This window comes from Drepanopeziza brunnea, assembly GCF_022702325.1.
Source record: "Drepanopeziza brunnea f. sp. 'multigermtubi' strain 214-2 chromosome Unknown ctg1, whole genome shotgun sequence".
NCBI lineage: Eukaryota > Fungi > Ascomycota > Leotiomycetes > Helotiales > Drepanopezizaceae > Drepanopeziza > Drepanopeziza brunnea.
The window spans coordinates 4,363,374-4,385,423 of NW_027094064.1; the positions used below are offsets into that span (position 1 = coordinate 4,363,374).

At 52.1% G+C, this 22,050-nt stretch overlaps 8 protein-coding genes across 8 annotated transcripts; 6 read left to right on the forward strand and 2 right to left on the reverse strand.

Moving 5' to 3' along the window:
- Positions 1–2,660: 2,660 nt before the first annotated feature.
- Positions 2,661–5,814, forward strand: L3040_000817 (uncharacterized protein; the record flags this gene model as incomplete). Its single annotated transcript, XM_007288084.2, has 5 exons — positions 2,661–2,730; positions 2,823–2,877; positions 2,952–4,440; positions 4,508–4,620; positions 4,743–5,814. 5 exons carry the CDS (start codon positions 2,661–2,663, stop codon positions 5,812–5,814), a joined length of 2,799 nt encoding a protein of 932 aa, XP_007288146.2.
- Positions 5,815–7,038: 1,224 nt separating this feature from the next.
- Positions 7,039–8,080, forward strand: L3040_000818 (uncharacterized protein; the record flags this gene model as incomplete). Its single annotated transcript, XM_066155321.1, has 4 exons — positions 7,039–7,110; positions 7,226–7,331; positions 7,588–7,690; positions 7,966–8,080. 4 exons carry the CDS (start codon positions 7,039–7,041, stop codon positions 8,078–8,080), a joined length of 396 nt encoding a protein of 131 aa, XP_066013351.1.
- A 1,184-nt stretch (positions 8,081–9,264) lies between these two features.
- On the reverse strand, positions 9,265–11,504 carry L3040_000819 (uncharacterized protein; the record flags this gene model as incomplete). The annotated part of the gene is made up of 8 exons (XM_066155322.1): positions 9,265–10,119; positions 10,165–10,279; positions 10,323–10,359; positions 10,409–10,833; positions 10,878–11,024; positions 11,078–11,220; positions 11,318–11,406; positions 11,471–11,504. 8 exons carry the CDS (start codon positions 11,502–11,504, stop codon positions 9,265–9,267), a joined length of 1,845 nt encoding a protein of 614 aa, XP_066013352.1.
- A 1,318-nt stretch (positions 11,505–12,822) lies between these two features.
- Positions 12,823–13,205, reverse strand: L3040_000820 (uncharacterized protein; the record flags this gene model as incomplete). The annotated part of the gene is made up of 3 exons (XM_066155323.1): positions 12,823–12,904; positions 12,989–13,080; positions 13,128–13,205. The coding sequence occupies 3 exons, from the start codon at positions 13,203–13,205 to the stop codon at positions 12,823–12,825; spliced, it is 252 nt and encodes an 83-aa protein (XP_066013353.1).
- Positions 13,206–14,108: 903 nt separating this feature from the next.
- L3040_000821 (uncharacterized protein) lies at positions 14,109–14,543 on the forward strand (the record flags this gene model as incomplete). Its single annotated transcript, XM_066155324.1, has 2 exons — positions 14,109–14,179; positions 14,339–14,543. The coding sequence occupies 2 exons, from the start codon at positions 14,109–14,111 to the stop codon at positions 14,541–14,543; spliced, it is 276 nt and encodes a 91-aa protein (XP_066013354.1).
- Positions 14,544–16,064: 1,521 nt separating this feature from the next.
- Positions 16,065–17,858, forward strand: L3040_000822 (uncharacterized protein; the record flags this gene model as incomplete). The annotated part of the gene is made up of 3 exons (XM_007288081.2): positions 16,065–16,297; positions 16,359–16,708; positions 16,756–17,858. The coding sequence occupies 3 exons, from the start codon at positions 16,065–16,067 to the stop codon at positions 17,856–17,858; spliced, it is 1,686 nt and encodes a 561-aa protein (XP_007288143.2).
- A 1,010-nt stretch (positions 17,859–18,868) lies between these two features.
- Positions 18,869–20,584, forward strand: L3040_000823 (uncharacterized protein; the record flags this gene model as incomplete). Its single annotated transcript, XM_066155325.1, has 5 exons — positions 18,869–18,917; positions 18,989–19,542; positions 19,600–20,364; positions 20,412–20,518; positions 20,569–20,584. The coding sequence occupies 5 exons, from the start codon at positions 18,869–18,871 to the stop codon at positions 20,582–20,584; spliced, it is 1,491 nt and encodes a 496-aa protein (XP_066013355.1).
- Positions 20,585–20,753: 169 nt separating this feature from the next.
- On the forward strand, positions 20,754–21,246 carry L3040_000824 (uncharacterized protein; the record flags this gene model as incomplete). Its single annotated transcript, XM_066155326.1, has 3 exons — positions 20,754–20,781; positions 20,952–20,974; positions 21,034–21,246. The coding sequence occupies 3 exons, from the start codon at positions 20,754–20,756 to the stop codon at positions 21,244–21,246; spliced, it is 264 nt and encodes an 87-aa protein (XP_066013356.1).
- Between the last annotated feature and the right edge of the window lie 804 nt (positions 21,247–22,050).

Consider the following 22,050-nt stretch of genomic DNA (forward strand, 5'->3'; position numbering starts at 1 on the left):
GCTGCAGGGCGGAGGGTTGGCTGGACAGGAGAGGAGACGAGAGGGAAGGAAGGCTGACCGGCGTGGTCGGTCAGGATTTTCGCACCTATCATCCATCATCCATCCCCAGAGACCGGCGACCTCGATGAACATGAACACTTGAACTCTCAGACACAAGCAAGATATGATTCCCGAAATAATGCGTCGGCAAGGATAGGAGGCTTCGTATCCGAACCCGAGCCCTAATATCGACGTCGGCAGCTACCACGGCCGAAATGTGCGTTGCGCATGTACTTGCAGGTCGTCGATCCGGGAGCGGAGTGTGGATCGATGATGGTCAGCTCAAGTCAATGAAATGCATACATGCATGCATGGATACATTGCATTCCATGGCAAGCACAGTCTCCCCCACGCCGACATGTGCCACGGCATATATGAATGAATATATGCATAGGATACACGGGATTCCAAAGTACGCGTCAATGATTTCGCTTGTGGGCGAGGGGATCATGTCACGAGGCCCAGTACGTGACATGGCCAATACACATATATTGCGGCTGGAGACACAGCACATCAGTGCCGCATCAAGAGCCAGAACTTGTACCCAGTCCCACATCCAGACCCTGGCCCTGATCCGAAGAGCAGGTACAGAGTGGTAGGACAAGGCCGGTAGGTTGCATTCAGAACACAGGTGCGGGTGCTACGGAGGCTGATCGCGTTCGGCTGGCTGGTAGTGCTGGGTCCTATTTTGCTCGCATCCCATTCTAGGCACACAATTGCCCTCTGCTCACGACCTTATTCGAGTCAACTGTCCCTTTAATGCTCGGATCAGACCAGAAAGCCGCATCGCATTGCATTGCAGCATGGAAAGGGTAAGATGAACCCATCGTGGGATCTGGGACCGAGGTGTCAAACTCAAAATCAAAACAAAATTCTCGCTAACGCCTGTCACCTCTCTCTCTCTCTCTCTCTCTCTCTCTCTCTCTCTCTCTCTCTCTCTCTCTCTCTCTCTGCCACCCGTTCACTCACTGGCGGCGCAGTAATGCACCATGTGTGATTGTATGTTTTTATGTAACGCACTCTTTCTCGGGTGACCGAGAATCCAGCGATGCGATGGCTCCCAAGTCAAGAAAAGGCCAAAGGTATGGCACCGTGCCAGACGACCAGCGTCATACCTCATGTACGTCGGATGAAGTTCTTCGATGGAAATGGAAATAGAAGCGGAAAATGCCACGAGCTTTGCGGGAGTTGGTGTTAGTGTGACCTGGTTCCTGAGCCAGGGCCCAGGGGGGGTCTGCGATGCCCGAATAGGCTGGACTCCCAGCGAGCTTAGGCCTCTTTGGGGCACTGGGGGAGAAAATGGATCGCGCTGGCGGCACACAATAGGCGCTGTACATCCCCTAGCGGCAGCGGCAGCAGCAGGTAGACCTTAAAGAAAGCCGATCGATACCTACGGATAGGTAGTGAGTGGGTGGTAGCGCAGCTCCGGAACCAGCGGGAGAAATTCGCTTCACTTACTTATTCCAAGCAAGATTCGGCCGAGAGAAAGAGCCAACGTTACTTGCTGTACCCGGATCATGATCAAGATCATGATGATGATCAGGATGACGATGACGATGACGACGATGATGATGATCAGGATCAGGCCTAGGATAGGCGTCGGGCTGAGACTCAGACTCAGACTCGGACTCAGGCTCAAGCTCAAGCTCAAGCTCAAGCTCAAGCTCAAGCTCTCTCCACGCCCCTTCATCGCCGGCGCCGCACCAGTGTGCCGGTGGGTGGTCCCTCCTCCTTCTCCATCACCGAGAGGTGCATGGAGTGTGTACCGAAGTCCCTATCGTTAAGTGTATCGTATCTTTTGATTCATTCCGCCGCCAATGGCGAACGCACAGACAGGACAGGGCCCGAGTGAGCTAAGTCAACTAGCTAGTAACTGTAATGTTGCTACTATTAGCTAGCCGCGCAAGCCCAGTCCACCGCTGGGACTGCCATCTCGGGCCTTGTGAAAAGTAAACAACGAAATGCGAACCTCAGTCCTACGGTGGCACGGCAAGGGGGCTGCAGCTGGAGAATTGGAAGCTCGGGCGTTGCGAGCAAATGGCGAAATGATCAAACAGGCCCGATCCATTGGATGTGCTGCCACCTTCTTTTCTGTCGGTCTTTTTATCTATCTGTCTGTTTGTCTTTCTGTCTGCCTGTCTGTCTGCCTATCTTGACCCTGTGCCCATCGAATCGCGTCCTGACCACAGTGGGCTGAGAAGATACTCCGTCTCATCTGGGTCGTGCTGATGCGAGAGGTATTTCCGATCCTGGCTGAGTACGTATCCTGTTCCATCAACCGACCTTGTTGTTTTGCTGGTCCCAAAACCACTACATTCGCTCCCTAGTCACACTACCGTCTTCGCCATTGTGCGTTATCCAGAAACCTTCGAAGAGTCAGTCACAGATCTTTGATATCCAAGATTGTCGACAGACGACCGTAACTTCGGCAAATCCGATCAATATACCCTCCGTCGTTCCCAACCTAGCCCTGCTCGCCTACCACCCACCCATCACAGGACCACCAGGAATAAGATATACATACACATACCCAGTCCCAAGCTTTTGATTGGCCGCCTTTCGAGAATATCAACAAATCGTTGAGGGCAAGCAGTTGGCAAGAAGTCGGCATCGAAAGAATCATGATCTTCTGTACCTACTGTGGCAAGAGCTTCACCCGCAAGGAACACCTCGAGAGACACATACCGAGCCGTGAGCTGCTCCCCATATACTACGACCCATAGCCGTCCCCAAAGCGTAGTATCAAGTGCCTTGGGAATCCGTCTCTAACAGACCCTTCCCAGATACAAATGTAAAACCTCATCGCTGCACTCTTTGTCAATTATCGTTTCCCAGAAGGTATGCCGACCCAGGTCCCAAACCTCAACATCACCCTCAAGCTCAAGCATGAAAGCCTAACGCCAGCCTCACAGAGATCTTCTCCAACGACACCACTTCACCTACCACGAAGTCACAGACCCCATGGCACCCGCGACCGGACCCGTGCCGTCGATAGCTGGACGAACTCCGATAGCATGTCTCAACTGTGCCAGCGCGAAGACAGGATGTGACAAGGCGGTGCCGTGTTCGCGGTGTGCGGAAAAGAACTTACCTTGCGAGGCCAGGTTCGCTCGACGTTCGGGGAAAGCTTCCATGAGATCTCAGGGTCTCTCCCATGCGTCGAGCTCCCAGCGTCAGAACAGATCTCCCGTACTGGCGAACCGTCTGGCGCCTCGGGAACCCAAGGTTGAGACTCCGCCAGCCCTGGCGGCTGCCAGTCCGATGAGCACCCAGATACAAAGCAGCCCCCGGCCCATCACTACTCCTCTTTACTCGGAACCGACGGTGCCCTTCAATTTCGGAAACACGCCTTTCCACCCCTCACCAAGCGAGAGCGTCGGCGGTGGGATGGACAGCTTTATGTGTATGAGCGATGAGGACCTGCTGAGCGGCGACCTCAACTATCAAGACCTGATGATGTGGAACCCGTACCCCTCCGAGCTCGAGATATATCCCAATCCCATGAGCGGCAAGCTGGCCCCACCGTTCATGGAGATGACAGAGTCGATGATCTCGGCGTCGCTGCACACCTCTATCTCTATGCCGCACACGGGATCGACCAGCATCTCCTCGAAGGCCGATTTCGAGAGACCCTTCCAAGTCGTGGAGACGCACGCTTTGAGTCCCGGCGAGCAGATGATTCCCGAGTTCGAAGTCGTTATTGCCGCGGAAGCAGCCTGGCCTCTCGCCCGTTGCAATCGCCCCATATTCTCGGGCGCTTGTCCAAGAACCGCCATAATCCACCTGGAGAACCTGGAGCAGCACTCTCGCTACGAGAACACCTGGAACATGCTTGACAGCATCATCGCGTCCTCGGAGATGGAATACAAGCACCAGATCTCCGTGGTCCCTTTCGGGCCCAGCACGCGCGATCGTATCCTGGCCATTACGCAGAGCTTCCTGCACACAGCGCTCGAGACCCACCGTGGCGGCATGAAGGTCTCGTGGGACCGAGGAAGTCCGCAGTCGAACTTCAACTTCCTCGTCCTCCCGCCGTCCAAGGTCCTGGAGTTCTTCCTGCGGAGTTACGTGCGGAGTCTGGCGCCCTACTACACGTTGATTAACGGCGGCAGTCTCGATCCTAACGAGCTGATGCTCAACAACCAAGCCTCGACTCTCCTCCTCCTGTTGATGATTGCGAGCGGTGCGACGGCCGTGCAAACGTCTGAGGCGAGATGTCTCACGGCCGGCTTGACCGAGACCTGTCGCATCTCCCTCTTTAACATCATCGAGAAGGACGTCGAGCTGTCGGCGGATCCTGTCGTCCTCAGATGCGCCTTGCTGTTTACAATCCTCGGCGCGTGGAGTGGCGATGCGTGGCATATGAACATTGCTATGGGCCAGCGCGGGATGTATCTATCGGTATTTTGAATTGTGTTTTTTTTTTTTTTTTTTTTTTTTTTTTGTTCGTCGGCTAAGGGAAGTGTAGATGCTGAAGCATGCCGGCATGCTGGAGCCCGTGATCCCCAAGACCATCTTGACGGATCCGTCGAACATTGAACTTCAGTGGCGAGCGTGGCAGCAACAAGAGAGCAAGAACCGGTATATATACACCCATGCCCCGTATTTGATTTCTGAAAGAGGCGGCCGACTTCGGTCGGCAACGGTCATAAGCTACTTTCTCACTTTCTGCTGGAAAAATGCTAACGGAGTCAACTCGATAGGCTCGTGTACAACTGGGTCATGGTCGACCAAGAGCTGTCGCTGTTTCACGACACGGCGCCCATCCTCTTGATCACGGAACTGCAGAACCCGATGCCAGGAATGGAACGTCTCTGGCTCGCCAAAGACTCGACCGAGTGGCTCGCGGCGTTGCAGCAGACGCACTCGGGCTGGACGTCGCCCAACGCGCTCGAGCTCCGGCCCCTGACTCCGTCGCTTTGCGACCTCTTTCAGGACCTTCTGCACGATCACCTCGGCCACCGCCCCGAGCCGCTCTCGCCGCTGCAGCTCAAGCTCCTGCTCCACCCGCTGCAGTCGCTGCTCTGCCACCTGCAACAGGTCCTGCACTGCTTCGGAGACGCCTTCACCGGCGGGCGCCGGGGTACTCGTACGGTCACCAAGGCGAGCACTACGCTCCGGTTGGAGGAAGTACAGTCCCTACTGAAAACGTGGTACGAGCTGTGCGAGGCGCACGCCAAGGCCGACCCGGGCTGTCCCGTTACGCGTGCCAACCTTGTGCTCTACCACCTCATCAGCCTCAACGCTGTGACTGCCTTCCCGGAGATCGAGCGCCTGGCGCGCCGGGAGGCCTTCGATGGCTCGCGTCAGCAGCTCGCGGCCCGGTGCCGGCTCGGCGTCCACCAACCCGAGGAGGCACTTTTTCATTGCGGGCAGGTCCTCCGCCTGGTGGTTTCCATGCCGCGGGACGGCAGGCCCCACTGGTGGGCGACGGCCGTCTACCGCGCCGCGCTGGTTCTGTGGGTGGTGAGCCTGTCACGCGTGGATCCGCCGGGGCAGGCGGAGAAGGGGCCCATGTTCGCCATTGACGCCGTGATGCCGGATGACCGGGCCGTCATGGCGTACCTCTGGAACGGCGAGGGCGTGCCGGTGCTGTCGAACGGGGACCGGCACGTGGCGCTGCAGCCGGATGTCGTGTTAACGCACTGCGTCTCGTTGCTGGACCAGGGCGTGGCACTGCGAGTGAGCGATGGCATCAAGCGGAAGCTACAGGCCCTGTCGAGGAATTGGAATAGTCCGGAGTTTTTGGCTCGTCAGGATCAACATCAACATTGACAACAACCGCTACACAACATGTATGAATGAGTCAACGATGAGCCTCTTTTCTACTTCTTTCCTCTTCTCTTCTTTTCGCTAGACTGTTCTTCTCTTCTTCTCTATAGCGTCTAGTCTGACTTTCGGCTAGCTAGCTAGTGGGCGGGCAGGCGTCTATTCATTTGTCTATCTGTTTCCGGTTTGAAGCCCATCGTGGCGAGCGAGCTGGCGCAGTATGGGGCGTTCTCGGTATATATATAGATATATTTATCACATCATCTCCTTATAGAATAAAATGCTCGTTGGAGTTGTTGGACTTGGAACTGGAGTTGGAATCGGAGTTGGAATTGGAGCTGGGTTATCTATCTATCAATCAATCTATCAATCTATCTATCTATCCTCATTTTAGACGCTTTCACGTACAAGTATAAGTACGGGGTCTGGAATGATGGATAATGAGTCGGTTTATTATTTTGAATAGCATGTGATATTACTTCTTGCGATATCTTTATTGCTCTGCGTTTTGACGGAGTGCTTTTTTTTGAAATACTACGAATTCGGCTTTTCTCAGGCTAAGAAGTACTTTTAAGAGAGAAGGAAAATTCTTGTATCTTTGAGTCAAGGAAGCTGCTTCAGCTCGCCACAGAATTTATCAGGAATTTGGATGATGGATGGATGGATGGTATTTTAAATTTCTTTGGGGGGGGGGGGGGGGGGGGAGAAGGTATCAAGCTATATCTCATCCTGACTTTGGCGCGATCAAACGTCGTTCTCAAGTTCAATATAAAGTGGTTGCCTGCTGCGTAGCTGCCTCTGGGATTGTCAGTATATCAAAGCAAGCGCGAATATATCTGTACGACATTAACGGGTTCTTTCTGCACTTGTTTTGGTTTGCCGGTGCCGATAGCGATGATTTGGCGCCTCCTCTGTACTCTGCGTCGTGTCTGCTAGAGAGAACATATAGCTTTTTTCGATTGGTCAAATAACCCAGCCCATGGCTTCGCAAGATCAAATGTTGGGATCTTTGTTTTCCATCATTTCTCTCTTTTTGCTCGTCGTCGTCGCTAAATTCCTACCCCTTACCCCACTATCCACGTGACCCTCGCCCCTCTTTCGCCAAAATCCCATCCTCACATCCTCCTTGTCAACATCTCACTCACCACCAACCAGCACTCATCACCAGATCCCGCTCTTCTCCAATCCCTAAATAAATTTTTTAAAAAAAAATCGAAAAAGAGGCTTAAAATGCCAGCCTCTATTGACTACGCATCGCTTCCCACACCCCCAGCCTGTGTGGCGGATTTCTGCTTGATTCCCGTACGTCCTGATGGAACACAGCTCTATTCCCCAACCGAGCGAGGCCCATCCGACTGGCACGATTTCGATTTGGATATACAGCATAGGTAGCATGATACTAAGACGGAAAACACAGATTGGCACCCCTACAGCCTCCGTCTCTAAAGAAGTCGCCGCCGTGCAGCGTCTCATGAAAGCCAGCGGTCTGAGCTACTCCATGCACTCGGCCGGGACGACGGTTGGTACGCTTGCAACCCCATCACACCTCCCTTTCCTTCACTCCTTTCCCATCTCTCTCCCTCCCAGGTATCATCATCCTATCACCTCTTTCATCTATCATCCAAGTAGATAGATGCATTATACCTTTAGGCTCGTGGCTCCCAATTCTGTTTCTTCCTAACGCCCCCCCCCCCCCCCCCCCCCCCATACTTACGACCCACCAAACAATATCAAAACACAAGGCAACACAGGATAAACACTATCTAACACCTCCAACAGAAGGTTCTTGGGACGCCGTGATGCGCGTGATAGGACAAGCCCACACACTGGTGCATCAGAACGGCGTGCTGAGAGTACAGACCGATATCCGCGCTGGAACAAGGTAACACCACCCCCCCCCCCTCCCCCTCCCTTTATTTTCCTCTCCTATCCCCTTTCTCCCCCAGCATCTCCAACAAACGACACTACCCATCATCTACTCTCCTCTGCTCTCCTCCATCCTAGCTCGGGAAACTAGAAAGAGCGAGCACTCACTCACTCACTCACTCACTCACCCGTCCTCCTCCCCTCTTACCCCCCTTCCAATATATATATATTATATATGATACCACACCCAGCTAACCCCCGCGCCCCCTTCCCGCACCTCCGCCCAAACAGAACAGATAAAGCCCAGCACTTCACCGAGAAAGTCTCCAAGGTAGAAGCGATCCTCGCTGCCGATAACAACAACGACAGCAACAACACCAACGCCCCACCACCAGCAGCGCACTAGAGAAGAAGTAGAGAAAGAAAAAAAAAAATCGAAAATCGAAAATGGGAAGATAGAGTATCTAGCTAGCTAGCTGACTGTGTTCTGTCCTGTTCTGTTCAGCTCTCTTCTGTTCAACTCTCTTCAACTCTCTTCTGTTCTGTTCAGCTCGTCTCCAAAACCTTCAGAAAGAGAGGAAGCAAAGACAAGACAAGACAAGACAAGATAGAGATACACATGTGATGTGGAGAACTCTTTCGTCTCTCTTCCAAATCTCTCTTTTTTTCTTTCCTTTTTCTTTCCTTTTTCTTTCCTTTTTCTTTCCTTTTTCTTCCCCCTTTTTTTTTTCCTTTTTTTCCCTTTTTCTTTCCCCTTTTTTTTTCCCTTTTTTTTCCCTTTTTTTCTTTCCTTTTTTTGTTTTTTTTTTTTGGATATTTTCTTCACGATGGGCTGGCTGGCTGGCTATATATATATATAACCACGAGGATGAAGTGCTGCGATGGAATCATGTCAGGAGCCCTGGGGGGGTGGGAGAGGAGGGGGGGGGGGGGGGGGGGGGGGGGGGGGGGGGGGGGGGGAGAGTCAGTTAACAAGATACAATACCTAGCAAGAGAGCGGGGGTTAGTTGAAATAGGAAGGATGCAAAGCAAGGGAAGGAGGACGGGTGGATGGATGGATGGATGGATGGATGAGCAGCGAGGTTGGGAGAGACTGTATGCAGAGGGAGTGAGGGAGAGAGGGAGAGAGGGAGAGAGGGAGAGAGGGAGAGAGGGAGAGAGGGAGAGAGGGAGAGAGGGAGAGAGGGAGAGAGGGAGAGGGAAAGAAGTCTTGCAACCAGTGTAGCTTCAGTAACAAAAGAGAAAGAGAAAAAAACAAACATGAAAAACGAGGAGAAGAGAGGAGAAAAAGGAAGCGCGAGTAGAGAAATGCCTGGACCTTTAATACTACCTGTCTGCCTGCCCTCCCTGCCATTCTAACTCCCAGCAAGGAAGGAATCGCCTAAAAGCGCTCCGAAATGCATCTCAATTGCTGCGATTCCCAATTTTCCATTCATTCGCTCGCTCGCTATTCTTACTCAACACAATAACCAAACCACCTTTATCCATCATCATTCATCGCTTGCGTCCACTTTTTCCTCTCCCCTTCCATCCCAGCCTCCCCAACCTTCTATACTCTACACCCCCAATCCAAGCCTCAGCCCCCGAAACCTAGGATCTCGAAGCCTCCAGCTCCAGCTCCAACTGCCGGATTCTCTCACTCTGATCCTGCGTCCCGCTCGCGACCCGCATCTTCAGCGTGTCAACCTCCTGCGTCAGCACCACAATCTTCTCGCTCTGCGCGTTCAGCGTCCGCGTCTGCGCCTCCAGCAACTCCTTGATCTGCGCCAGGCTGTTCTCGACAGCGCCATTCACACTCGAACTTCCTACAGCCGAGGTTGGTCCAGAAGAGGTGGGGATGGTGGTAGGTGACTTCTGAGCCACAGGTGCTGCGTAAGAGCGCTGTGTAGCTTGGGTGACAGGAGATGGCTTCGGGGCCTCAGTTTTGGTAGGCGAGACATTGGTAGGTGAGGCAGGCTTGGATTCCACGCGAGCAGCGACCGGGATAGATTTATGGACGGGCTTGGCGATTTCCTCAAAGCTGGAGGCATCGTCATCCTCATCATCTCCACCATCGTCCTGAAATTTCGATGCCATGGCTGAGATCGATCCCTTCTGCTCGGACATGGTTGGTGGGGGAGCTCGCTGGACGGGCGTAGGAGCTGGCTCTTCCTTCTTCGGAGCTGGCTTAGGCGCAGGAGCTGCTGCTTGGCTTGGTGGCTTGTAGTCAGATGCGACTTCGACGGGGGCGTTGCCTTCGTAGATACTCTCGAGGTCGATCTTGGCTGGGACGCCGTCCTTGCCCGAGAGCCATTCTGCGGCTGATACTGCGGGCTTGAGGCCGGTGGCTGGTGGGTAGATGTCGGATTGGAAGACCTCGGCTCGGCGGGGGACTGTGAAGGAAATGGGTTCGATGTAGCTGTCGTTGACCGTCTTGTATGCTCGCATAACCTCGTTCTCGTGGACCTATGGGATGTCAGATGTGCTCTATAGCCACGTGGATCCACTTGCATTTATGCCACGTCTTGGGACAAACGCCAATCCTCGCTGGGGGTCTCCAGACTTGTATTCGGAGAGGAACTCGAATTTGTCGTTCTCGTACTCGAAGTAGCGAATGTTGCCATCACTAACTGGTCAGCATAGCTCTCTACAGGTCGAGATAAGCTTACCCCTTTCCTGCCAAGTACAAACATTGTGTTCCATCATCTGCAGCCGTCAGTCACCATCTCTCGTAGAGTCTAGATAGATGCCTTACCCCAGAAAGGCATGCAAACACCCGAGATGGAATCCAACACCGTGAAGCCACCCAATGGCTCCGCAGGAGCACCCACATCCCACAATGCCATCTGTCTATCACTCATCTTGGAGAAACCAGTCGTAGCCAAACGGTTGTGCTCGCCCATCCAGACCACTCTGCTGTTCTTCGCTCCGCTGTGTCCTGAAACCTCATGTGCTGGTCTCTCTTGTCGAACATCCCATACTCGCAGCTTCTTGTCCCGGGATGTCGTAGCCAGCATAGCTCCATTTGCACTCCATGACAAGCTCTGCACGATATCGCCATGCTTCAGCGTAAGGTGGGCCTTCCCGCTCTCCACGTCCCAGAGCTTGATCGTATAATCGCCAGATGCCGACGCAAGGATATTCTCCGCCGCGGGGTTGAACAGGACCTGTCCGACCTTTCTGCTAGCTGTTAGATGTATTCTTTCCATCTGCGAGCCTCTTACCTTGAATGCCCAGTCAGTTTGCTGACGGGCGCAACATCCACCGGCTCCTCAGCATCAGAGTAGAGGGAGAAGCCCTGCGGGACCTGCCAGATAAAGACCTTTCCATCATCCGACCCTGACGCGATCACACGGTCATTGAAAGGGTTCCTGCCACCGTCAGCTTCCTCCTCAATCCAAACCCCTCTACCGGTTCAACCTACCAGTCCGTATCCAGCACCGGCGCCGTATGCCCACGGAACAGCGGGATCTGCTCAGGCAACCTGCCCTTCTCGTTCACCGGGATGACAGCGAACGCGCCGCCACCGCTGGCCTCCCAATTGACAGCCAGGTACTCGGGATTGGCCTAAACGTAGAGAGTTGTCCTTATCAGCACCCTGCCTCGCGCAAACAAACGGGATTTGGGGCTTAGGTGTTATATATGCGTATATGCGGGCTCCCACCTTGACAAGATTCGTGTCCCAGGCATTGCGACTGATGTGCAGGTTGTCGTAGCATCCCTCCTTGCGTGTCGACTTTCCGAATACGTGTCCTGGGTTTGCGATCAGCTTGCTCTCGTGTTTGGGCTGGTCGGGGCTGGGCTGGGCTGCACCTACGGTACTTCGACGCGCGCACGAATCGGCCTGCCATCAGGGCTACAGCTGGCTGTGAGGATGGAGTGTGTGAGTTGGTATTGATATTGATATTACCGGTTGCACGAGATGGCGGGGTGGATTTTTGTTGTGTTGTGTTTGTAGATATGGTGTTGGATGAGGCTGGTCTGTTATGGGATGGAAGCTATGCTGGCAGCTTTCGTGTTGAAGCCTAGGCGAGATGCAGCAAGTACTTTCAAGTGAGTGAGTGCCTCCAGTAACGACCTTGATATTTTAATTTGCTTGTCGATTCAGGAGAAGCTGCATGTCTTTCTACTCGATCTTTATATACTGCATGAATTGTCTGTCACTTGGTGTCGACGACGACGTTTCAGTATTCCCCTTTCCTATGCCATATATATTTTAGGTGTTTTGGGAAGAACTATAAATTGAGCAACATTTCCTATGTACTTGACAGTCAGAAGAGCTTTCCTACCCTAAGCTCCTTTATTTTTGTTAGTCAAGATCTGTCAAATTATATACCTGATGTTAATGCGCTTACAACCCCAACTTCATTGATTTTTAGGTGTCCGGGATTTAAGCGTATATTCGGTTCACATTGCCTCACAGCGGGGTCTCTGCTAAATTTTTATGGAATATAGGATCTTGCGCCAGCGGTGTCGACATCAAAAATAAAGTCGTATGGTCTAATGGTTATGATATCTCGTTCACAAGTACATGAACAGTCTCCGAGATGGTTCTGAGTTCGATCCTCAGTACGACTAAAGCTATCATCTTTTTTCTGCTTTTTTCCCGTTTCATGGTAGAAAGAATCAAAGACGGTTCATTGTGCTTGTGAAATCCTTTTACCGGACGTAAAATTAAAGACGTGCAAATTGATCGATTGTCCTTTCTATGCCACATCACATCACATCATATTATAGATAGCGCATTATAGAGACTTTCCAATAGAATTGTATCTTTTGCATAGCTACCTACCCCAAATGGTATCATATGAGTCTGCGATTGTCTGTTATCATAATGTGATTCTGTATCAGATGTCGCAGAGGAGCACGCACGAGCGCACTCCCGATTTCAAAATGTTTGATACGGATTATTGCTTGTTTCACGGTCAAAGGGCTCCGTTTGATTCTCAACTTCATAATTATTATCTGTATGGCTGGCTCTGTTGAATAGTCACTTGTAATCAGCACGGAGACAAAACTCTTGATCTAAGCTTCAACGCTTTGATTTCGTCCACCCTTAGAGTATATTATGTCTCTTCTCGTGCCGGTGGTCATGACCACTGCTACCAAGTGGTTGAAAAACCGAGGCGCAGTGATCACGGCCAGAACTTTCGCGACCGCGATCTGTTGTTACCCGCCCTCTGTCTCTGGTACGGACCTGTTTACTGCATGCTGGCTGTGCAAGCCTCGAAGAAGGATTGGCGCCCTGATCCTGTTCCAAACGCTCAGAGTGTCTCTTTTGAAGGCCCATTTCCGATTTGTTATCAGCAGAGATTGATGCTGCTTCTGCACTTACTGCTGCCGTGCTGGTTTCATTCCTGAAGGAGGTGGTGCAACACACCGGCCTTTTCTTCTCGGCCGGTTGGTCCTTACACTTAAATGCTTTTGCTTTCGTCATATGAGCTTTCAATTCCTTGTTCATAATGGGGCCATACCGTATCTTGGGTAATATCCGTATCAGTGCGCTCCTCTTGCCTTTTCGCCTCTGACCAGTAGCGATCTGTTGGGGACATTTGTACCTTTTTGACCAGATTGTGCGAGATTCAAAGGCCATACTCGCAGTGGATGTCACTTCGATATGTTGGAGGCATAATCCAAAGGGCAGATCTGTCACCGGTACTCCAGACTTTGAAGAAGCAAGAGGCTTACTTTTACTGTGGAAGAATTCACGGATCGTCGGCTCGCGTAGGTGGGCCTCCATCTCATCCTTCCCGTCTTAAAGCCGACGACCTTCGATCACCGGTACCGGTAGCTCTACGGACAACTCCAGATGATCAGATAAGTACTACGTACAAGTACAACTACGTAGTACGTAGGAAGTACGGTACGGTACCGGTATTGGACGAACTCACGTGTTGTAACTCGCTTTCCACATGGGATTCCCGGCGGCAAAGACCAGAGGATGAACTTACCGTCCGTCGAATTCCGTGCACAGGATCCAGATTGTGATTGTAGGAGTATTAGTGACAATCCCTTACTCTTGTTGACCCGGGGAAAAGAGATTGCAACGCTCGAAAACGGGAGATTGGACTCCATATTTATATATTTAGTATGATTTTCGACACGGGCCTGACAGAATCGGGGGGATCTGATCAGTCTGTGCAGTAGAATCGACAAGGCTTTTTCACTCCTAGCCACGTAAAAGCTGCCGTTCTGTGAATCACGGGGCTATAAGACTGGGGCTGCCGTCAACTCAGGGAGAGTATATCGATTTTCTCTTCCATAGCGGAAGGTAGTTGTAGTAGGTATTCCTACAGCAATTTAAGTACTGTACAAACCCAGATACAGCTAGTTGAAAAAGTATAAAGAATACCTGCATCCCCCCCACCCCCCACGTGTTCCTGAAAGATTCATTGTATCTATCACGGAAAACATCCCCTTTGCACCTTCAAGCCAAACCTCCCGAACTCGGCACAATGAAGTTCTCCATCGCAGTCGTTGCGGCCTTCATGGCCACGGCTCTCGCCGCACCAGCTCCAGCTGGACCGTAAGTAACCCTGCCATATCTTCCAGTTCAAGGCGTCCTCTGTTACTACTGCCTAGCATACCCGCCTCGATGTCTCGATGCAAAGCCTCATCTCTTTTGCGTTACCCCTAGTGATTGTAAGAGACAATCCGATATACGAAGCTTACATCTCGACTGCAGGTTATCCCCGCGTCGGGATTGTCCATTTGGACACCCCGATTTTAGCGGTGAGAAAGATTGCAATAAGAAGAAGTTCTTTGAAAGTCCCGTGAAGACTTCGTCAGGAGGCCAGCCGATAGGCCACCAACCAGACCCAGATGAATGTCTCTCTGACACGTTTGGACGGAAGTGCGGGAAGCTGAAGTTGCCCGGGTTCTCTCCCTGAGATCGGAGGAGGAGGAGTGATCAACGGAGGATGGCCATCGGCAGAGGTGGACGGCTGGCGGCTCCGCAACCAAATCGTGAGGATCAAGGCCCCAATTATACGCTGCACCCCATGTACTTATACCCACTCTGTATCTTTGCGTACCTGGAATCGATCAAAATAATATCGTGGTCCAGTTTGGCAGACCCTCCAGCTTCTCTCGCAGGCATACACACTCTTTGCTCCTCTATTGTCTCGTCGTGATCTCTGTTCAGTAAGTATCATTCGTACCGAGAGACCATACACTGTGCAAGCATCTCTCTTAAGACAGTTGTGTTGAATGGATTAGCTAATTTGGAGGTCTCCCGCTCTAGCGAGAGAAGATTTGCCGACACGTTCTTCCTTAGTAGGATAGTACAACCAATAGGTACGTCAACCCATTATTGAGCACGCAGTCCCGAGAGACCAACTCATATACAGAGTATAAGGATAGACACAATTCAAGTGATGAGCTCCGAGCAAAAAAAAAGCACGACAGATAACGGTTACATGCCTGTATTGGGCTAAGGGCCTAAGATGGCCTAGCTTCATGGGGAATGAATAAACAAACACATCTACTACGTCGCAGGCGTAAGTATTACCCCTCGAGGGTAGGGAAAACAGGGGTTTTAAAGTGGAAACTAAACTTTTAAGGCACCCTCGAGGGGTAATACTTAGGCCTGTACCGTGGTACGTAGTACGTAGTATCCTTGACAAACCTTATAGCTTAACTTTCTGTCTGATTGCGATCCACCCCTCCCTCCCTCTTCTCCGGTCGCCCGTGGACTCGGTTTGAATCCCCAAGAATGAAGCTGTCAATGATACATGCAGAGTACAGTATGAGAAGCATTTTCTTTTTGTTGACAATAGCTCTTCGGTTCTTCGAATCGCCCTTCTACCTAGTGGTGTTGGGGGAACGGACTGGTATTTGCACCGGGCAACGATCAGTGGTTATCGCGTCGGTGCCTACAAAGCTCGGCCAACGCATAGGTAAAGTAGTAGTACTACTACAACCCGCAGGTAATCCATGGTTCCACTCTTATTACAACGTACGGAGTACTATTACTCTGTAAGTACTAAGTACAACCGATGCAATAGACCGGACATGGGCGGGCCAGTGGCCGATAAATATGGCGTCTTGACTCTCGGATAGCCCTCCACCAGTGTCCCCGGCCGACTGCCCTGCAAACAAATTTTTACTACTTCAAGTACTATCGATCGCATCTGCAATCCATCTGCAGTCTCCTGCATATCCCCCCCCCCCCCCTCCCTTCCTGTCCCACTTGCCCGGCCAGCATCCTGCGAGCATCCAGCATCTATCGCCTTGGGTCGAAAGAACCCGCTCTCGAGTCGAGTCCGGTGGTCCCAGGAACCAGCTTCTTGGTCTTCAAGGGAGTCAGCGCCACTTATACGACTAGCGCTCTACCGACCGCAGCTGTACGAGAGAGGACTTATGGAGTTTCCGTCGAACTCTATTTCAACCCCCTAAAGAAGACGAGAGTTATGACTGAGCATGAAGCATACCCACTCGAGTGCGAGTTGGACCATGTTGACATGTTCACAACATTCGGATCTATGGTTGGACCAGGATCTAACAGCGACCCGGGAGTGTCTCACGAGTTTCGAGAACCAGATCTGGACTCTAAATCGCCAGTGGGTGCACCCGCCACGGCGAGAGAGGTCTATTCCTATTACTGTTACTACGCCGGGAACAATGGGATTGGCTCCTTCCAATAGTACGCTCCTTTAACTGCACATGCAGTCTTCTGGGATCCGGATCACTTCTGACTTCCTCAGCTCCAATCTGCTCTTCCAGAACTTGACCCAGCAAGCCGGCTTCAATCCCAATATTCTCCCACTCGGTAGCGTCTCCTGCGATGTTGATACGACAGCACCCTGCCATGTATGGTGGGGTGGTGGAAACAAACACAAGTCGTATACGTCCGTTGTCCTGATCGCATCCGGGCTCACCTTTCTCTCCCAAGCGCTCGTCTTCATCGGCGTTGGAAGTTTGGCTGATTTTGGCAACTGGAACCCATGGGTCGTGAGAGTCTTCTCACTACTGACTTGGGCCTTCGAGTTGGGGTTCTTGGGCGTCCACACTGCGTCGAAATGGCGGACTGCTATGGCATTGTATATGATCAGTGGTAAGGTCCTCTGCCGGCCCTTCTAAGCACCGAACTGACAAGGCCAGGTGTGACCTTCTGGGCCTCTTACATCTTCTTCAATGCCATCTTCCCTAAGATAGCCCACGATCTCCCTGAGGTCCGAGGAGCGAGAGAGGAACTCCTCAATGGTAAAATCACCGAAGACCAATTCGAGCGCACATGCTCCATGAGCCGCTCCAAGATAATGAACATGAGCTACTTCTGGAACAACATTGGCTTCACAGTCTGCACCGCCCTGACTCTCGCTACCCTCTTCGGCATTGGGGCGGACGACTCGACCGCAAAGAACAATTGGGGATACTCCGTCTCGGTGGCCGTTTGCACCGGCTTCTGGATCATCCTCGCTGTCCCCTGGTTCATCTTGGAGCAGAAGCGACCCGGGCCCAAGCTCCCCGCCGGGGACAACTATCTCACATTCGGATTCAAGCAGACCTGGTTCACGGTTAAGCAATTATGGAAGCTGAAGCAGACATTCTTCTACTTCGTCGCCTTCTTCCTGCTCGCAGACGGCCTCAGCACCACACTCACCCTCATCTCCATCGCCCAAACCCACGTGCTCAAATACTCCGCCATCTCAAACACTTACCTGATCATGGTGCAAGGCGGGTCTGCCGGAACTGGCGTCTTTGCCGCATACCATATCCAGAGATACTTCAAGCTGCGCACGAAAACTGTGCTGCAGATCACCAATGCTGGCTGCGTGATCGCGTCCGGCTGGGGCATGATAGGCATCTGGAGCGACCGATTAGGCTATCACAACGCGTGGGAGTTCTGGGCGTTCAACGCCACGTACGGGTTCACTCTGGGACCGCAGTTTTCGTACGGCCAGGCCTTCATGGCGGAGCTGGTACCGCGAGGGAGAGAGTACATGTTTTTCAGCTTGCTGGGCATCGTCTCGAAGGGGTCGGCGTGGATTGGGCCGATTGTCAGTAGTGCCATTGTGGATGTGCATGGTAACCAGTGGACGGCGTTTCCGTGGGCCACGTCGCTGATTCTGGTACCGTTCGTTGGGATATTCTTCATTGACGAAGTCACCAGTCGCAAGGAGTGTGCCGAATATCTCACGAGAGAGGCGGCGGATCTGAGGAAGGTGAATGAGAAGGTCGCTGGCAAACATGCCACGATTTGAAGTTAAAAAGCTTTGTTCCATGATTTAAATTTCAAAAGCCTTGTCCCATGATTGTTCCTCTTTTTTGGTTTCTGGACTCGGGGACTTGGGGACTCCGGGGACTCGGGGACTCGTACTACGTATGGACTACCTACAAATACACAGGCGCAGCAGAAAGTCTCGCCTGTCCGTGCCAGGGGGATCAATTCTTTATCATGTCAAACATGTCAAACATGTCAAACATGTCAAACACGTCAAACACGTCAAACATGTCAAACATGTCAAAAAAGCAACGAAAATGCTGCAAATGCTGCATGCACCTACTTCCCTCCCTTATCTCCGTAGGTCCCCGGATGATAAGTAAGCAGATTGACCTCTTAAGTCCGTACGGAGTAAGGCCTTGCGCGCTCCACCTGAAACCTTCGTTACGCATCAATACAGACTCGGCGGAATCTAAGTTTGGGGGGTTGGCCGAACTGCCGATGATACTTTTCCTATGATATCAGACGCTGCATCATCGAACTTTAATATGTACAAGTATGTGGGAAGGGAACTGCTGTTGCGTGCTCATTCATGTCCGTATACTGTAGCGAGACAGACCGTCTTGTAACCGGACTTGAGATACGCGGTAGAATATCCATATAAATATAATGGTACGAAATACCTATACATACTAATCGTATCTACACTTTTCATGCCTGCTTCCCGAACTTTTGCCCCGCTGTGGCTCATTTGCTCCGTGAATACCGAGCGGAGCCTCATCTCATCATCACCACCACCGCCGAAACCTTCTGCAAAACGTGATATTCGTCGGCTACCCGCCTACGTTACACCCACCCGTCTCCCAGAGCAGAAGGCCATTCATCAGCATTACTGTGACCGCCGCCATCGCCGTCGCCATCGCCAATCGCTATCGCTATCGCTATCGCTATCGCCAGCGCCAGTGCCAGCGCCAGCGCCTCCCCCCAAGCCCGTCGTTTGCTCCAGACCCGCGCTCGAATGCCGCAGCGCTCTCGGCCCCTGAAAGGACAATGGCCCCGGGCATGGGAATCAAAGCACCTGTCCCCAGGACCCGGACAGGTGAGTGATCGGTCCAACTGTCTACCCGTCGTCCCTCCCCGGCGGCGCCGCATGCTCACCAACAAGCACAGGATGCCTGACATGCCGGAAAAGAAAGGTCAAATGCGACGAGGTGAAGCCCGTCTGTGAGCGCTGCACGAGGCTCCAGAGAGAGTGTATCTGGAGTGGCGATGACCTCCAGCTCGCTCCCTGTCACCGGCCTCAGCCAGCAGGCTCGGCGTCGATATCGATAGCGACATCGACCTCGGCCGAGCCGAGCCTCCAACTCAGCTCGCTGTCTGGCCAGAACTTCGTGGTGGAGTTCCCAAACCTCAACCGCCATACTGTGTCGTATATGCACCATTTTATCACTTTCTGTTGTCGATTCCTAGCTTACTCGAACGACAATGAGGGTAACCCGTTTCAGGAAGACTTGATCCCCCTAGCGAGCTCGTCACCCGCGTTGCTGCACTCGATGACTGCGGTTGCTGCCTCGCACCTGTCGCGAGGTCAACCCCAGCATCTCATTACTGCTGCGAATAGCTACGCTCTGGCCCTGAGGGAACTGAATGCCACCCTCTCGGATCCCGTCGTCGCCCGCTCGGATTCGACGCTAGGCGCTTGCCTGCTATTGTGCGTCTATGAAGTAAGTTTGTCTTCATCTTCATGGTCCCCAAAGATGCCGTTAATCAGAAGCGTATAGATATGTCAGTCCGACAACTCTCTCTGGCTTGAACACCTTCAAGGAGCACGAGACCTGATTTTATATAGGGGGGGTCCAAAAGCCAGTGACTACCTGACCCGATTTTTCTCTTTACTCGACATCTCCGGATCACTGTCGTCTGGTGGCGGTCCCCTCATCCAGGGCAACTACTGGCTCGAGGACGGCCCCGACCAGGATCCGACTTCAAACTCCAACCGCCGGCGCTGGCCATATTACGACGATGGCAACGTCATGACCAACCTCTTCCACGAGCTGATGGTGTTTATGGCTAAGCTCTCACGTCTGTCGGCTCAGTCAATGAGCGATCTTGGAGGCCAGCAGCCGGAGAACATCGTGAGCCAGGCGGCGGAAATCCGCCGCGATCTCTTCGCGTGGTGGCAACAGTGCCCTCCTGCTTTACGGGACCAGAGTAATGCCTGGAGGACGCAAGCTAGACCTCGCAAGCTGACGGTCCCTGAAACCTTGGAGGAGGAGGCATTTTCCAGCACCAAATCGTGTATGGATGGATGCATAATCTACCTGAACCATATCCTTGACCCGGAAGGCCTGCAACCTCAGAAGCCCGAGGTCATCGAGGCAGTTATTGATATTCTGGAGATTGCGAATGAGATGCCGAGAGGGTACGGCCTGGAAATGGGGCTCTACTGGGGATTGTTCATGGCTGGGATTGCTATTTTCAATGACGAAGTAGCGGAAGAGTTGATCCGGCAGAAGCTCAAGGCGGATATAGCGTCTAGCATTTATGTGTGTACACCGCCTCATATACACGAGCTACGGCTGACAGATCATAGCACCCTGATCGCGCGCTTGACTTGCTCGAAGTCTTGTGGAAGAGACAACACCAGTATGGTAGGAAATTCGACTGGCGACAGGTACAGATTCAGATGGACATCCACATGCAAGTCTTTCGGTAATTTGGAGGCTGGTCAAGATACTAACGAAGTACAGATTTATACTTGCGTGAAAAGCAAAAGCATCAAAGTTCAACACCAATCAGGGAATCATATTCCCGTCGGGGAAATGGCATGCTGCTTCTGCTTATGCCAGCTGTCATTGAAACTCCACCGAGGCATTGAATGGGTTGTACGATTCCTTGCGACCTGATACCACAGAAGGGAATCGGGATTTACGATATGATCTCGGCACTATGGGATATTGGAGGTCAGGTATCTGAATCCCTCTCAAGGGCCAGCGTCAATTCAGCATCCAGCACGAAGATCGAACCATCACTGCACAGGAAAAGCTTAATATCCTGTCTGTTGTGGCGCTCTGTCTGGCGGATGGAGTAGAGTCCTGCATGATCCCGATGGTTTGTTAATGCTCGGATCTAGAGCTGCTATCATCATACAGTGATGTACTTCCCACCGCCGATACCACAATTTGTGCAACGGGCTAACGCGAAAGGAGAGGTAGATATGGAAATCGTCTTCGTTACGAAGCTCGACTGGAATCTCAGATATGAGCCATCGCATACAGAGAAATGTCAGTCGCATCAAAGCCTGCATATCGGGCTTCGCGAGGAGAGAAGCCACCGTCGACGACGGAAGCGAGGATGACGAATGCAGGAGCCGAGGAGGGGATGAACGGGTGTGGTGCGGCCAGATTACGGGCCAGGAGCAGAAGTAGAAGCAGAAGCAGAAGTAGCTGGGGAGATGTCATCAACTAGCGCTGCTCATCCAGAGGATATCAGGATCTATTGCAGAATGGACTTGGACTCGGACTCGGACTTGGTAGATGTGTACGTATGTATGTATGTATATATGTATGACATGATATGACCATGAAGAGGAATATATCGAATATAAAGAAAGGATCTCTGGTTATTGGGTTGTCATTCCAAGACCAATCAATCATATGACAGACGGGGAAAGAAAGAGAGGGGTAAAAATGAAGGCGTGACAGGGAAAATTTCTTCCGCCTTTGCAGTGTTGTGTTTTGTTGTGTCGTGTTGTGTTGTGTTGTGTCGTGAATTGTCCATCGGGTATTCTATGGATGGGGAAGAGAAGAGAAGAGAAGGGGGGGGGAAGGGGGGGGGAGGGGGATATAGCCAGCTAGCTAGCTAGCTTCAGCGTACAGCGTACAGCGTACAGCGCTCTTCAATAAGTACGGGAGCAGAGAAAACAATTATATATATATATAGATAGATATATTAAAAAGAATCCTTTTTTTTTTTTTTTTTTTTTTTTTTTTTTTTCTTCTCCTCGCCCCCCTCCTTTCCAAATCCACACCGAAGAACTCCTGACCATATTTCAATGAATGTCCCTACCGTAGCGCACTCACTCACTCACCCACTCACCTGCCCCCCGTCCCGTGACTCCCCCCGGCACCCGCCTCCCCATTTCCCCACCTCCATCATAACCCCTAACACCCCCCACCTCACCCATCAAGCATCCTCGCTCGCAGCAAGCAGCAAGCACGCGAGCGCAGCCC